This window comes from Podarcis melisellensis, assembly GCF_964234715.1.
Source record: "Podarcis melisellensis genome assembly, chromosome: 13".
NCBI classification, from domain to species: Eukaryota; Metazoa; Chordata; class Lepidosauria; order Squamata; family Lacertidae; genus Podarcis; species Podarcis melisellensis.
Genome location: NC_138545.1, coordinates 35,844,180 through 35,861,020, shown reverse-complemented (window position 1 = coordinate 35,861,020; position 16,841 = coordinate 35,844,180). Strand labels below are relative to the sequence as shown.

The 16,841-nt window shown below is 47.1% G+C and overlaps 1 protein-coding gene across 3 annotated transcripts in view; it reads left to right on the top strand.

The window, feature by feature from the left end:
• Positions 1-13,976, top strand: part of SAMD14 (sterile alpha motif domain containing 14) — a 29,066-nt gene extending 15,090 nt beyond the window's left edge. For 2 of the 3 annotated variants that reach the window (XM_081884256.1, XM_081884255.1), the window contains exons 4-10: positions 2,790-3,099; positions 5,618-5,705; positions 5,874-5,948; positions 6,923-7,082; positions 9,301-9,429; positions 10,390-10,545; positions 12,920-13,976. In XM_081884256.1, coding sequence (XP_081740382.1) covers positions 2,790-3,099; positions 5,618-5,705; positions 5,874-5,948; positions 6,923-7,082; positions 9,301-9,429; positions 10,390-10,545; positions 12,920-13,078 — 1,077 coding nt within the window. In that variant the 3' untranslated portion in view covers positions 13,079-13,976. Of the gene's footprint in view, positions 1-2,789; positions 3,100-5,617; positions 5,706-5,873; positions 5,949-6,922; positions 7,083-9,300; positions 9,430-10,389; positions 12,499-12,719; positions 12,780-12,919 lie in introns of those variants that run through there. The other variant, XR_014162187.1, reaches the window with a different exon arrangement.
• The last annotated feature ends 2,865 nt before the right edge of the window (positions 13,977-16,841 follow it).

The window sequence follows — 16,841 nt, the reverse complement described above, 5'->3', positions numbered from 1 at the left end:
AAAAATCAATGAATTTAAAAAATAAAAATAAGCTCATATTTTTAAAATTTATATCAGATTTTTAAATATTTAAATCGGATTTTTAAAATTTAAATCGGATTTTTAAAAAACAAAATGCTTTTGGAGGAATTTTTTTCTAAAGATAGTTTTCTATTGAAGTTACCTTATAGTCCAAAGGCTATTCATCAGGTAATAAGGATTTGTTTTAAGTTTTTCCATGTGTGCTAAAATTCAGACTAAGCTTTTAAAAAAATAAAAATTGTTTAACCACATCAGTTAACAAACATGGATACATATGCTATAATGTTATTGTTTCAGTTAAACAAATTGTTTAAATTGTTATGAAGGAAATGATTGTTTTTCTCCTTCCAATAAAGTACAGCAGAAAAGTTTTCCAAATATAAACTGTTAACTCATTAAACCTCACAATAATTTCATAATTATCTGCCTATGTATATCTAATAGTATAACCAAATCAGTAATTTTTGATATAACTGTAAAAATGACTGAAAATTTATCATTCTAAAAATGAAACCTTTGTCTGGTTGTAAATATTAAGATTACACCAGCAAGAGTGAGTCTTTCTGTAAAAAAATGATTTAAATCAAGTCTTACTGACTAGGGATATAAATCAAGTCTTACTGACTCATGATTTAAATCGTGATTTAAATCGATTTGATTTAAATCAAGTCCACCCTGCAACGGACCCTCCTCAACCCCCAACACACACACAAACACCCCGCGGGGCTGGACCTCAGTGACAACAGTCTCTCCCAGGTCCGGATTTAGGTTTAATGACGCCCTAAGCTACTGAAGGTAATGGGGCCATTTATATGTCTGCTGTCCTTTATCAACAACAAATTGCTGCTGTTTTTTGTATTGAATATATGCTATATGGTAATTTATGGACCTAATAGGTATCTCAAGCCATTTGCACATCCAGCCATTTGCACAACCAGTCCATGGGGTATGTGGGCACCCTATATATAGAAAGGAACAAACCGGTGATATTTTTATCATGTGCGCTGCCTCTTGTGATTGACTATGCAAGGCAAGGCTTACCTGCCTCTACTATTTGATTTTATTCAGGTTGGCACACTGGGGTTAAGAAAAGGGGTCCCCAGACGCATGTTTGGGTTAAAAGTGGGTTCTGGGTCTGAACAGGTTGATGGTCATCTGGGCAAAATGCACTCGTGTACCACACCTTACAGAATATCATAGGGCAGTGACCCAAAAGTTGGCATTTCACACTATTTTCCCTTGGATTATGGGATGCCCTTTTCACTGCTATGTGAAGCAGCAGCCACCAGTTGTTTCAGATCACTCGTGGAAAATATACCTTTTTGCCCAGGGGAAAGTTTGAACGTTCATTAAGTACCCGAGTTCTCGTTTTATATGCCTTGACACAACCATTTTACTAGTTTCATGTTGTGTTTTTGCTTCCACGACATTGTTTTGCTTCTGTGTCATACATCGCTTAGTTTTAAACATTAAGCAGTATATAAATGCTTTTAAACAAAAGGAAAATAAGTAACTTTCATCCAGCTTGTCATTGTTAAACAAGGTTCTAAACTGGATAAGCCATCAGTCTAACTTTATAGAGATACATTGTGGATGGACCAGCCCTAAGCCTCCCTAATTTCCAAATTAGTGTTGCTGCTGTACACTTTCTGTAGGGAAGGTGCTCATAGATGGTATTTATCTTGTTATTTACACCCAGGCAGCGAATGTGTTTAATCCTGCTAGTAGCCGCCTTCTGTCCCCATAATTCTACTCACTCCACTCCACCCCCGGATGAAATCTCTCATGAAAGATCTGGAGGGGCTGTTTAGAGAATCACTACAATTATTGCCCATTAGCGTTTTCAACTCCATTTTGCAAATTGCAGATTGTACTTGATGGCCACTTGCTTAGATGGCTTTTTAAAAGCAGATTGGGCCAGTTCCTGGAGGATGAGTCCATCCATGACTACAGGTCGCGATGGCTATAGGCACCTTCTTGATTCAGAGGCCGTATGCCGTGGGATCCCCATTTCTGTGGCTTAACAGAAGGAGAACGTTATTGTCCTCTTGCCCTTGTTGTGGGCTTCCCACCGGCATGTGGTAGGTCACTGTGAGAACTAGGATGCTGGACTTAATGGGCTGATCTTGTTGGGGGTCTAATGTCTTTCCTCACCCTAGTCCAGTGAGATAGGCCACAGTATTCCCATTTTCTATACTGAGGAACTGAGGCTGAGAGATGATGCCTTGCCCACAAACTCGCAATGAGTCAGTAGCAATTCTGGACGATGCTAGTGTATATCTGAATCCTACTGAATGCTAGTTCCCTGCCAAAAAGACTAAGAACATAAAAGGAGCCTGCGGATCAGGACAAATGGCCCATCTAGTCCAGAATCCTGTTCTCACCTGGTTTACTGGGTGCTGTATTGGCCTCTCTCCAACCAAGATCGCAAACGGCATCTGCTTTTCCAGACTATTGGGCATTTTCAAGAGGCTATCTTGGGAGTCATTTTGGACTCACAGCTGTCCATGGAGGCGCAGGTCAATTCTATGTCCAGGGCAGCCATCTATCAGCTCCATCTGCTACGCAGGCTGAGATCCTACCTGCCCACACTGCGTCACCAGAGTGGTGCATGCTCTGGTTATCTCCTGCTTGGACTACTGCTTGGATGGTTAGGTGGCCAGTTGTTGTCCTCTGAGTCCTCCCTCCTGGTTCACTGGGCATGCAAGTCCGTCTGCAGTCTGAATGCCCAGGCAGCTTAACTCTTTTCTATCTGCTTCTCCTTGCAGGCGGGTGATAGCTGTGGAAGCCCTCTCCACCGCCTGAGGTCTCCTCTCCACGGTTCCCTCCAGGCCTCATCTCCTCTCTCCGGTTCCTCGCCCTTCACTCGCGCTGGCGAGTTCTCCTTTGATGCCCCGACAGTCCGGAGGTCGGTGGAGCAGGAAGAGCAGCCGTCGTCGCCCCTCATCCGTTACCGACCTCTGACCAACACCTCCTCCCAGGAGGCCTTAGGGGGGACCCCCACCAGCTCCTCGCCCAAGTCCTGCCACAGTTCAGACAGCTCACCCATCTATGCACGCAGGGAGAGGCACAGTGAAGGTAAGCAGGGGCTCTGGGCAGCTTGGGGCTGGGGGAAACCATAGACCTTGCCTTGGCGTTCGTACGGAGCCCCCAGTCGTCTCACGGACTATTGACCCGTACACCACTAATCCGCTTCCACCAACCAGGTCCTCCCTGGTAAAATCACTTCAGTCTCAGTCAGCTTTTCAATTAATTTTATTTCAGACAAACAAAACTTTTACAGCATTCCAAACGTTGTTGCTCTTTACTTTCTTAGTCTTATTTTTCCTCTCTCTATCTCTTCTGCCTCCCCACATGAAAGAACCCACTGCCCTAACTGTCTCTCTATTGCCAACTGCTTCTCCAACTGCCTTTCCCAACCAGCCAACCCACTAAAACCCAACCAACTGCCCACCAACAACTCCCAACGAACTCCTCCCAGAACTAGTTTTATAGACCCACTGACTCCACCCCCCTGGGTCCTGTCTGTGCAACCTATTTCCCCTCCAGCACTCTCTCATATATGTTAACGTCAGACTTGCCACAACACATGTCATCAAGGAAAGACGTGCCTAAAGGGCATATAACCTGCCTGCAGATGCACAAACCTACCTGTAGCTCTCCCTAGGTTGATTTGATGCAGAAAAGGTTATTCCTCCATCCTCTCAGAAATACCCTGTAAGTTCTTAAAGAAAGTAAACACACAATAACCTCAAAAAATAAATAAATGTTATTTCTGTATGCCACTACTGTGGCCCCTGTTTGGTTAGCCCCCAAATTGAAAATGAGCGAAGTCCCAACTAAAGAAGAATGGCAACTTAAACTGACGAAATGTGTGCAGCTTGCGGAACTAACGCACATACGTTTAAAGAAGATTGGAAAGCGTTTACTGAATATATGGGAGGAAAACGTTGGCAGCATTAAGATAAATTCAACAGTGTAAATAAGTTTTGATGGATGTAATAATGGAAGTAAAGGTAAAGGTACCCCTGACCGTTAGGTCCAGTCGTGGACTACTCTGGGGTTGTGCACTCATCTCGCTGTATAGGCCGAGGGAGCCAATGTTTGTCTGCAGACAGCTTCTGGGTCTTGTGGCCAGCATGAAACAGCTGCTTCTGGCGAACCAGAGCAGCGCACGGAAACGCCGTTTACCTTCCCGCTGGAGCGGTACCTATTTATCTACTTGCACTTTGAGGTGCTTTCAAACTGCTACGTGGGCAAGAGAAGGGACCGAACAACGGGAGCTCACCCCGTCGTGGGAATTTGAACCACCGACCTTCTGATCAGCAAGCCCTAGGCGCCACTGAAGTTTATGTAAAATATGCAGAGACTTATGTTATGCAAAATGAACCATGGAAAGAAAAGAAGGGGAGTCATTGATATTTTAACGTTATTTAAATGAATACACTAAATTGTAAAACATTTGCTCTTGAATAATATTTCTTGAACATCTTTCCAAGGCTTCATTTCAGCCAGGGCTTCATTTCAGAGCTTAGTTTTCCAACCCAAGGCCATATGCGCAGAACACGGAAAATATTAGTAAAAGCAACGGAGCTCTTGAGCATGTGCAGAAAGTTGGTTGGGCATAGTCGGCCAATTGGTGTTAAAGAAGGATAGAACATTTTTTATGTATGCTACAACAGCAGCAAGAATACTTATTGCAAAGTACTGGAAGACACAAGATCTACCCACCGTGGAAGAATGGCAGATGAAGGTGATGGACTATATGACTATATGACTTTGGCGGAGATGACAAGCAGAATCCGAGACCAGGGAAGAGAAACGGCGGAAGAGGATTGGAAAAAATTTAAAGACTATCTAAAGAAATATTCAAAAATTAGCGAATGTTAGATTGATGCTGGATGAGAAAGTTAGGGGTTAAATAGCAACAATGGTTATGATTAAAGAAAATGAGGGTTAACAAAACTAAATTGAAAATAAGGGAAGGATTTGCTGACCAATTAATTAGACATGAGAATACAGAAAGGGGAGGCATGAGGAAGTCGGGAAAGTAAGTTATAAGAAATTAAGATCTGAAATTATACGTGTTGTATGTTTTTTCTATGTTTTATGTTTTGTGCATTATTCTAAAAATTTGTGAAAATCTTAATAAAAATTTATATATATATAAAAAAAGAAAGTTGGTTGTGGGGGGGGGGAATATAAAAAGGAGAATTCCCCAGATGCCAAGATCCAGCTTTGGGTGCAAGAAATCTTTGGTGAAAGAACCCCAGCAAATATTTAAAATCACAAAATATGCAACAAAGCAAAGCATGTAAATATAGGCTACTGTGCATTTAAAATATGCTATTCTATAGTTGTTCCACAGAAGACGACCACACATTTGGAAAGCTAAAAATGTTTACTTACAAACTCTTCAAAGGTCAGGTTCATGTGCTTTTCCATACAGCAGTCAGAAGACACAGGCAGCAAAACTTAGGCTAATTCAAAAGTGGTTAAAATCCCTACATTATTTGTGTATCAGGCTTTGGCCTAAGCACTTCTCATTTCAGAAATTAAACACTGTTCCCTTTCACCTCCCCGTTTCCCCTTCCAGATGACAGCCGGGACACGAGCCCGCCAGATCCTGCAAGCCCAACTATTGGTCTCGACAAGAAAACCCGACGGAAGTTTCTGGATTTAGGGTGAGTCTTGAAAGCTGGCTATTCAGAGACAAGGAGTGGACCACACTGATTCATTTTGTATCCCTGGGGTCTCTTTCACAGCCCCCTCCGCTTGTGTGCTTTCTACATATCTCAGATCTGCACCTGGTTTTTCCACATGGGCCTAATTGTCCCCTTCCTGATGCACAGGGTCACCCTCAGAAGGGCATCTTCTGGGAAGAGCAGGAAAGAAAAAGGGGGCAACCGGCTCTCCATGGGCAACAGGTAAGCAATGGGCAATTTCCTGAGGCTCCTCTCAAATTGATTTCTCGTGGAACCCTGTAAATTATGTGGAAGGTGGATGATACACAGACATGCGCGCGCACACACACATAATAGAGGGGCGTCACAAACATCTACCCGAAAAAGTGCCATGCAATTGTGTCTGAATAAGATGCCCCTAGTGATAGCTTTTACAGGTTTTCGCAAACTTGGGTCTCCAGCTGTTTTTTGGACTACAGCTCCCATCATCCTTAGCTAGCAGGTCCAGTGGTCAGGGATGATGGGAATTGTAGTCCTCAAACAGTGGGAGCAGCGCCGGATTTACGTATAAGCTAAACAAGCTATAGCTTAGGCCCCCACAAAATTTAAAGGGGAAAAAACTGGATGTACATTCAGTTCAGATTATTTATCATTTCTCACTTGTGTGACTGAAATTGCTTCTAGTACTGCTTTTCCAGCACCTTAGCACTTAGTTCTGATCCCAGTATTGCACAAAGGACATGGGTGGCACTGTGGGCTAAACCATAAAGCCTAGGACCTGCCGATCAGAAGGTTGGCGGTTCGAATCCCCACGACAGGGTGAGCTCCCGTTGCTCGGTCCCTGCTCCTGCCAATCTAGCCATTCGAAAGCATGTCAAAGTGCAAGTAGATAAATAAGTACCTCTCCAGTGGGAAGGTAAACGGCGTTTCCGTGTGCTACTCTGGTTCGCCAGAAGCGGCTTAGTCATGCTGGCCACATGACCCGGAAGCTGTATGCCAGCTCCCTTGGCCAATAAAGCGAGATGAGCGCCACAACCCGAGTCGGTCACGACTGGACCTTATGGTCAGGGGTCCCTTTACCTTTACCTATGTCAGTATTCCAGTGGGAGTCTCTTTTCCAATCCCGCGACCTCCCCAGATTTTTCTTATCTCAAATTATATCGTCAGCTTTGCAACCCCATTTCCTTGCTGTTAATATTTGTCCCCCTTTCCTGCAGGGAGCTGATGGAGGGCCCCAGCCGCTCCTCTGCCTCCACCTTCATGCCTTTCTCCTGGTTCACGGACAGCGGCAAAGGCTCCGCCTCCTCAGGAAGCACTGCCTCCCCCACCTCCTCCCCCAAGAATGAGGCCTTCAGCCGCAAGAAGTCTGCCTCGCAGGTTATGAGTCCATCTGATGGGTAATGGGCTGGTACCCCAAGCCCCATACTAGGGCATGGTTGGCAGTGGTGTAGTGTGTGTGTAGGGGGTCACAGGGGAGGTTGCCCCAGGTGCAAGATTGTTAGGGGGCACAAAATGTCAGCACCTGGTGCTGCCTCAATACAGTCGCTGGGCTCTGTTGAAAACGGCTTCTCTGTGCAAGCCAGGAAGGGAAGAAGAAGAAGAGTTTGGATTTGATATCCCACTTTATCACTACCCGAAGGAATCTCAAAGTGGCTAACATTCTCCTTCCCCTTCCTCCCCCACAACAAACACTCTGTGGGGTGAGTGGGGCTGAGAGACTTGAAAGAAGTGTGACTAGCCCAAGGTCACCCAGCAGCTGCATGTGGAGGAGCGATGTGAACCCGGTTCCTCAGATTACGAGTCTACCACTCTCAACCACTACACCACACTGGCGCTCACTGGGACCTTGCCAGACAACGGAACAACTCTTCCTTTCTTAACTCTGCGGCTGCAACATCCTGGGTGCCGTTGGTGCCATTAGGCAGTTGAATGTGCATGTGTACTCCGTCCTCTTCCCTCCCGCCTACCCCCTCCGCACTGCCCCGGGCACTGACAACCCACGCTACACCACTGACAGCTTATGCTGTTTTGGTGAGGCTGAGAAAGAGCAGCTTTTCCTAGCAAGCGTGAGCTGGGTTATTGGAGGAAATTCATCACCAAATGAGGAGACCCAGATTTGCATACAGTTTGTGTATGCAGACGTTGTGTGTCGTTGTCCGCCCCCCCCACCCCTCGTTACACGTGATCAACTAGTGTGCAACCACGTATACGCGTGGCACTGGGAAATAAATAAATAGGTTCAAACCAAGAAATGGAGAACCGGAGAGTCCTTGTGCTTGAGAGGACAAGGAGCCCAGAGAGGATGTCAATGAAGGCAGAAGAAGCCCAAAGAGACCAGAGGTGCCCCATGGGGCTTTATTTAGGCTGCTCAGCCTCCCTGCCTAGCAGCTGACTTATGGGGTAGCGCAGCAGGTTTAGCTGAGGAGAGAGTTGTGTGTAGAGCGAGAGCAGGAGCAAGAGCAGAAAGGAACAGGCATTTAGAGGTCTGTTAGCCTCTTGCATGATTTTTGCAAGATTTTTGCATATGTGTGCAGGCCTCCAGAATATAACCCCCGCATGAGTGCTGTTATTCCTGCATAAGACTGATGTGTCTGTGTGTCCACCCCCCTTGCCTCCGGTACAATAATTGTTTGTTCACTTGCCACTTTTCTGCAGTAAACCATGCTCAATGTACCGCATGCCATCAAAATGACCAGCTAAAAATTGCAATCTACCGCAACATTTATAAACAATAATGCAAATATAAGCTAGCTAGCTAGCTATTTGTTTATTTATTTATTTATTTCTATACCCCGCCCTAGACCGGGCTAACATCACGTATAAAAACAATTGATTAAAATACAACTTAAAAACAGGATTAAAGTACAACTTAAAATGCAGCCTCATTTCAGTGGAAGCCCAGATCAAAAACTGTTTTGGGGTGAGAAAACGTCAAATCTTCACTGAGGCCAAATATCCAGACTGGTCCTACGTGGACCAGAAAAAAAAGCAAAAAGCCAGGGAAGTCCCCAAATAGGGGTTCTGTCACAGAAAGAAAAGGAAAGAGGGGGAGGGGATCAGGCTGGTTCCAAGCCAAAGGCCAGGTGGAACAGTTCTGTCTGCAGAAAGAAATCAAATCCCTCAGGACCCTGGTCTCATGAGACAGAGCGTTCCACCAGTCCGGAGCCAGTGTTGAAAAGGCCCTGGCTCTGGTTGAGACTGCCTTAGGGCCCGGGACCTTCAGAATATTGCTATTTATGGACCTTAAGGACCTCCGCCGGGCATAACCAGGAGAGGCAGTCCCATAGGTACGGTGGTCCTAGGCTCCTATGAATAAATCTTCAGTAAAACACTCGCCGATAGCAAGAGCTAACAATAAAGAATAAGATGCGGATAAGTAGCAAACTAGAACACATATCCCAAACTGAATCTTGACTCCAGCGGCAACCCCTAATTGATATCTCGCCCTGATGTTTTCTGCTAGGAACCATAGGCAGCAGAAGCAGCCTTTGTAGCTGGAGTCAGTCAGCCCCCCCCCCCCAGCCTGGTCGGAAAGGGCCAGGCTGAGAGTCACCTTGCAGGACTTTTCCTTAACCCTTCTCTGTCCTGCCAACAGGAATCTACCCTGAGTGATGACTCCACCCCTCCCAGCAGTAGCAGCAGCCCCAAGACCTTGAGTGGAGCTCATCCTGAGACGACAAAGTGCTCCTACCCCTACCACACCCTGTCCCAGTCATCTGATGAGGTAAGTCCCCTGGCAAGCGATGCCCTGGTGCACCTGGGTCTTTAGAACCATCTGCGCAGTGCCACCGATATCTCTGCCAGGGACGTGGGTGGAGCTGTGGTCTAAACCACTGAGCCACTTGGGCTTGCCGATCAGAAGGTCAGCAGTTCAAATCTCCACGACTGAGTGAGCTCCAGTTGCTCTGTCCCAGCTCCTGCCAACCTAGCAGTTCGAAAGCACACCAGTGCAAGTAGATAAATAGGTACCACTGTGGCGGGGAGGTAAACAGCGTTTCCGTGTGCTCTGGTTTCTGTCACAGTGTCCAGGGATCCTTTACCTTTTTACCTCCCCCCAGTCTGCCCTTTAATGAGGAGTAGTAACTTTTTTCTCTTGGATCCTGAATGCACCTGTCTTTGGCTCAACCTGCTGTTCTGAGAGCTGATATCTTGAGCAAAGGCTCACCAGCGCTGAGCCATGTGAACAACTAATAAAATAATCAGGGCCTCTGAGCATGGGCAGAATACACCACTCGCTACCGACGGCAGCCCAAGCTGGATGATGGTCTCTCCTTTTATACTGTAAACCGCCCTGCGATCCTCAGATGGATAAATTTAATCCGTGCTGGGTTTTTTGGAAAAATAGTGCCAGAACTCATCATGAACGCCACCCTCATTCTCTTAGAATGACAATGGTGCCCACCTGAGAGGTGCTGGAACTGAGTTCCAGTGCATTCTAGCTGGGGGGGGGGGTCTTGAATTTAATAAATAAGTAAAAACCAAAACAACATCAAGATGCATTATATTTTTATTATTATTATTATTATTATTATTATTATTATTATTATTATCAGTGCTTTTCTTCTAGGGAAAAAAGGTTCCGGTATTATGCACCCCTGAGTACCCCCAGAAAACAATAACACCACTGATTATCATCATCATCATCATCATCATTCATTGCATACTCTCATAATCTTCTCTGCAGTTCCTGGATGAGCCTCTGAGTGCAGCTTCGACGTGGAGCAGTCAGAAAGTGGGGCAGTGGTTGGAGAGCTTGAACCTGGAGCAATACATGGCAGAATTTGCCACCCAGGAAGTGGACGGCCAGCAGCTCCTCCTCCTCGATGGAACCAAGCTGAAGGTGATGGAGAAGAGGGGCGAGGGCGTTTGCATCCCAGCCACACTCCTGCTTTGCAAGCTCCTCTGGCGGGATGGCAATGCTTTTCTGCTTTAGTGGACTGCAGAGAGCTTTGGGGTTCTATCTTTGAGCAGTGGGTGGCTGGGGAGCCGCTGGTTTATACCACTAAGGTGGGTTGGGCTCTGACGTGGTCACTAGGGATAGCCTAACTACTGTTGTCTATGCTCTGGTAACCTCAAGGTTAGATTACTGCAATGCGTTATACATAGGGCTGCCTTTGAAGACGGTTCTGGTGCAGAATTCAGCAGCCAGGTTGCTCGCAGGAGCAAGATGGTTTGAGCCTATCACACCGATCCTGGTCCGACTGCACTGGCTACCAATTAGTTTTCGGGCCCAATTCAAAGTCCTGGTTTTGACCTATAAAGCCTTAAACGGCTCAGGACAGCAATACCTCAAGGACTGCCTCTTCCCATATGAACCTACCCAGACCCTGAGATCATCTTCTGAGGTCCTCCTTCATGTGTCTCCTTCCTTGAGAGGTCCGGAGGGTGGCAACATGAAAACAGGGCCTTCTCTGCAGTGGCTCCCCGTCTGTGGAATGCTCTCCCCAGGGAAGTTCGCCTGGTGCCTTCATTACACACCTTTAGGCGCCAGGCAAAAATGTTCCTCTTTAACCAGGCCTTTGGTTGATCCAATTTACATCCTATGCCCTTTTAAAATGTGGCTCTTTGGGGGGGGGGGAGGTATTGGGTTATTGCTTTTATTTTTATTTTATATACTGCGATCCTTTTATGTGAACTGCCCTGAGACCTCCAGGTATAGGGTGGTATATAAATTCAACAAATCATAATAATACCCCCCTTGCAGATAAGGTTCAATAGATACACAGAACCTTTTTTTTTTTTTAGCGTTTACTAACGAGCACCTAATTAACTTTTGCAGACACTGCAAAAAAGGTAGCAAAAGTTAACTAGGGCGGCACCTGCAGAATTAAAATGAACTCAGGAACTTTCAACGGGCAAGGAATCCTAGGAGTACATGAAGCTGTTTTGTCCGGAATATTTGTCCATGTACCCCGGTGCCGTCTACTCCAGCCGTTGTCAGGATGGTGCCATCATCCCTGCTGGAAACACTGGCTCGGGGTTATGAGAGTCATCGTTCAAAAAATCGGGATGGGTATCACTGTGGCTACCCTTGGCCAGCCGTACCAGCAGGGACTGTCACAGGGTCTCAGCTTTTTCAACACCTGCCATTTGATTTTTTTAAACCATTGAAGCCAGGGGTTGAGTATAGGATTCTTCTTTTGACAAAATGGCGCTCTAGGATGAGGAAGGAGAAAGAAGAGCAGGTGTACCATAATGTCAGAGACTGGCAGGCCACTGGGAAGGAGGACTGGAGTCTGACTTAGGAAAAGGGGTCATTGATTTGGGGGGAAATCAGAGGCCGGGGAAGTTTCAGAGCTGGAGGGTTGAGCACAGGATAGGTCGGAAGAAGGGGAAGAAGAGGCAGGTCAGGCAAAGGAAGGACCCAGGTGCTTCCCCACCCTCTCCTGCACCATTTCTCCAGAACCAGGAGGGGACTGAAGAGGGAGGAGCAGAGGAGGTTTCCACTCAGGCCTAGTCTCAGCTCGTCAGCGGAGGTACATAAACCGGTGGAGGGAGAGTGGTCTCCTGTTGCTGTAACTGCTCCATAGAGCGTGGACCCGGGAATAGCTGTCTAGACGCTAGATTGTTGTGCATAGTTATCCAGAGCTGCAGAAGTGGCAGGGACTTAACTATCTGCCATGTTCATTCCTTTGGCTGCGAAGTGCCCTTGACACACATTTGAGTGTCTGACCACAGATTACTGCCTAGTCAGCCAGTTTAAGAACATCTTCTGTGAAAGTGGTCTCTGAGCCCTGACCTCCACTGCAGAAAGAACGGAGATACCGAAAGCGATGCTATTGCTGATACAGTGGTACCTCAGGTTAATAACTTAATTCATTCCATAACCTGAAACTGTTCTTAACCTGAAGCACCACTTTAGCTAATGGGGCCTCCTGCTGCCGCTGCGCAATTTCTGTTCTCATCCTGAAGCAAAGTTCTTAACCTGAAGCACTATTTCTGGGTTAGCGGAGTCTGTAACCTGAAGCGTATGTAACCTGAAGCGTATCTAACCCGAGGTACCACTGTATTCAGGAGTGCCAGCTTGGGCCCATGACTGTGGGTGCCTGGGGCCATGGGTGCCTTGCAGTGTGCCCAGCCCTTTCATGAGGAATTTTGTGGGTGCTCAGGCACCCAGGGAGTTGGCACCTATGCGGATATTTGTGTGTGTGTGTGTTGAGGACACAAATGTCTGAACTTTGCATGTTCCAAATTCTCCCGTCACATCCCTGCAGGCTCTCGGCGTCAGCAACTCTCATGACCGTTCCCTCCTCAAGAGGAAGCTGAAGGAGCTGAACGCGGCCGTCGAGAAGGAGAGGAAAGCTCAGGAGAAAGTAGAGAAGCAGAAGAAGCAGAAGAAGAAAGAGCGGGAACTGGAACAGAAGAAGAGCTAAGCTAAATGGAGTGTGGGGGGCGGGAAATACAGGGGTGGCCACTTCCAGGCGCACGGGGCTCACACCCTCTTCACCCATGGAGCATTTCTAGGGTTGGGGTGGGATGGATCATCTGCAAACTAGGAAATGGACAGGGGAGGTACCAGAAGCAGGCGGCGCGCTGCCGGCGAAGGTTAAGGGTTTGGGTGGGGGCTGAACCTGCTGTGGAACCGGGCATGACGGAGATGGCGGTGGCGGCCGGACACCACCGCCGATGGCCGAGTTGGGCCACGGAGGAGAAGGCGATACCTCTGCCCAGTGGCGTCCTCACCCCCTTTCATCACCTGGATGGTCCAACCTCATGTTCAGTGGGCCCACGAGCCCTCCTGATGCGGGAAGGGCGGTGGCGCAGATGCGAACCGAAGCCACGACCGGCGAACACCTTCCGATCACACCTCCCGTCGACTCCATTCCGTTCCCTCAAGCAGCCCAGATGTGTCCGCACCCGATCGGTGCCATTTGGGTGTCCCCTCACACCGCCTCGTTCCTGCGAGGCGGGCCACGGCTGCCTCAAGAGACACAAGCCACAGGTACACTTGTGCGCACAAACACACTCACACACAACTTCCCCAAACGGAAAAGGACGAGATGAATGCACAGCACCACCACCTTGTCTGTCTCTCCCCACTCCCCAGCCCTGCATCCTCCCACCTGAACAGGTTCTGTATCAGGTCTACTCAGGCCTGACTTCTTCCCCACCCCCGCTCCACCTACCTGGCGACCTGCATTGCGGAGAAAAGGGGGCGGGGGGAGGCGGGGGCAGGCTCAGCCGAGAGGAAGAACTGTGTGAGAGAGCCACAGATGTCTGGTGAATACACAATGAGGAACCACAAGGAATAAAAGAAAGTTTAAAATTGTTCCCAGGGTGTGCTCCTATTTTATATTTTTCATTGAAGGGGAAGTGGCGGGGTAAGGGCTTGCAAAACAGAAAGTGCCGTCTCCAGTTTTATTGTATTTTCCTTTTTCGTCATCAAAACTGCCGAGTTCCTTAGTGTGGCAAGAAAAATCACTCAGGGTTGGCTACCCCAATTTTAAAAGGTTTGCAACGGAAAAGTCGGCACAGATTAGTCAGGCATAGAGGCCAAACGACAACAACAATTATAATAATACTTTATTTATACCCCACCCATCTGGCTGGTTTTCAGGGCGACTCCCAACAGAACATTAAAAACAGTAAAAAGTCAAACAATACAAACTTCTCTAAAAAGGGCTGCTTTCAGATGTTTCTTTCCTTAACATCTGGTGGGAGAGTGTTTCACAGGGCAGGCGCCACTACCAAGAAGGCCCTCTGCCTGGTTCCCTGTAACCACACTTCTCGCAGTGAGGGAACCGCCAGAAGGCCCTCGGAGCTGGACCTCAGTGTCCAGGCAGAACGATAGGGGAGGAGATGCTCCTTCAGGTGTACTGGGCCGAGGCCATATAGGGCTTTGAATTGTGCTTGGAAACGTATTGGGAGCCAATGTGGTCTTTCAGGACCAGTGTCTCAGTGGCCGCTCCCAGTCACCAATCTAGCTGCCACATTCTGGATTAGTTGTAGTTTCTGGGTCACCTTCAAAGGTAGCCCCATGTAGAGTGCATTACACAGGTACAAGCAAATGCAGCAAAGAGCCTTTTCAAAGCAGAAGAGCAAAGCTTGAAAAGTCTTTTCAGGAGGTTGAAGAGAAATGAGAGGGACACCTTTATTATTATTCATTCCAAATATCCACCCGCCCTCTCTGGCCTTTCTCTCACCCCCTCAGTGTTTCAAATGGCTTCAGTTGTCTTCAGGACCTCATAACTTTAGCTATGTTTTCTTGTAAGCATTTTCTAGATCTTTTTACCTTTACCTTACCTTATCTACATCATGGATGGGTGTGTGTGTGTTTATCCTGATGGGCCAGATCCTTATCTCCGCTCATCTCTGTGTATCAACTTCAGCAGCTGGGTGGGACAGCCCCCTTGTCAAGTTATCTGACATCTGGTGATTGACACCTATCAAAAGTCCCTTACGCAACGCTTCACAAGCACCCAACAAGTTGCCAGTTCCTAGGTGTTTTCTCACCCCATATCCAGTTGATGGGCAGGTTCTGCCTCTTAAAGCGTTCTGAACATTGATGTGCCGAGTTTTAATTTTAGGATATTGCTGGAGAATTTCTGGGCCTCCCTGCTCTGCTCCTACTCTTATCATCACACCTTCAAAAAGAATTCTCCTGGCTGCAATGAGGACTAGAAACCTAGATTTTAAAAGTGTTGCAAACAATGCCCTTTCTCTAACAGTTAAGTCTCATCTCTTCAAGACTCTGCAAATCATACCCACTAAGAGTTTTAGCAAAGTCTTTGTTTTAGCAACCCAGCCAGATATAAATATTATTGTTGTTGTTGTTATTAGCTTAGGTCTTGCGTTTCCCTGTGAACTCATAGCAAGGACACAGACTCCTGTCCCCAAATCACAGTGTGAATTCCAGCCTGCTTTATTTTTAGAGATGGAAATGTCAGGCTGCAGTGTGATTTATATATGAAAAATTTCACGTATGTGTTTTTAAAGACACGTGACAGGCACAAGTTGTCACTGCCTGGGCTGCTGTGATGTCACTCGATGATCTCATCAGTTGCAAGTGCTGAAAAGTAGAAAGAAGTTGATCGCTTAAGCGGGATGGCCATCTGTCATGGGTGCTTTAGCTGAGATTCCTGCATTGCAGTGGGTTGGACTGAACCATGATTCTACAACGGATAAGTGTGTGCCTTTTAGCTTCTAGGATCCTACCCACACAGACTGTCACACCTTGAACCTGCAATATCTGGGAAGATACTGTATTTTTCCGTGTATAAGACTAGTTCCCCCCCTAAAAATAATGTCTAAAATTAGGGGGTATCTTATACACAGGGCCACCTCTCCCCATTTTCTTAAGACTGAGTCCTCCCAAAAAGGGGGCATCTTATCGTCAAAAAAATGTGATAATTTGGATCTATTATTTCTTCAATGCTCAAGGCACAATAGCCCACAGAGGGATGTCGACACATGCTGAGCACATTCCACGGTTATTCATTCTTAGAACACAACTCCATGCCGTAAAGGAGCACAAACACAAGAGCTTTGCTGGCTGAATAAGAGGACTCGTGTTTTTTTAAAAAAATAATAATTCCATGCGTATGACACTGGGAGTTTGGTGTCTGCAGAGAACAGAAGCCAAAGCTGCAGGGAACAGGAAAGAGCTCCAATGGATCAAAGGGACTCAAAGCACCAACTCGAGACACACCTTGGGACCAGCGGTCGTGGGAGGAGACACAACAGTGCCTTTGCACATTGCGTCTCAGAAACCTGCCCTTGCAGAGCGTCCTTCGGCGTCCGAAGAAAGGGCAGGAAAGGAGGAGTCCCTTTTCAAGGACACTCCCTAAAATGCTTCATCAGCTTGCCCACGCCGGCAGGAAGAACGTGCCAAGACTGGGTCTCTTCAGCGACTTTGCTCCAGAAAAAAACAAACTGAAGCATACCTGGCAGCTTGCTGATGGGGCATCTATTCCTGAGGACACCCCAATGACTGAAGGGTATTGCCCCTTGGGTCAGAGAGGCATGAAAAGAGACAGTGGACGGAGTAGACGTCCATGGAAGGAACAGCCAAGAGCCCCTTTCCCATGGGGAGTTTTTCTTTTCTTCTCCGCGGGATGACAAAAGCAAAGCACAAATCCGTAACTCAATCCACACCAAAGGAGCCAAACTATATGGGATATCAATGGCATGGATGAT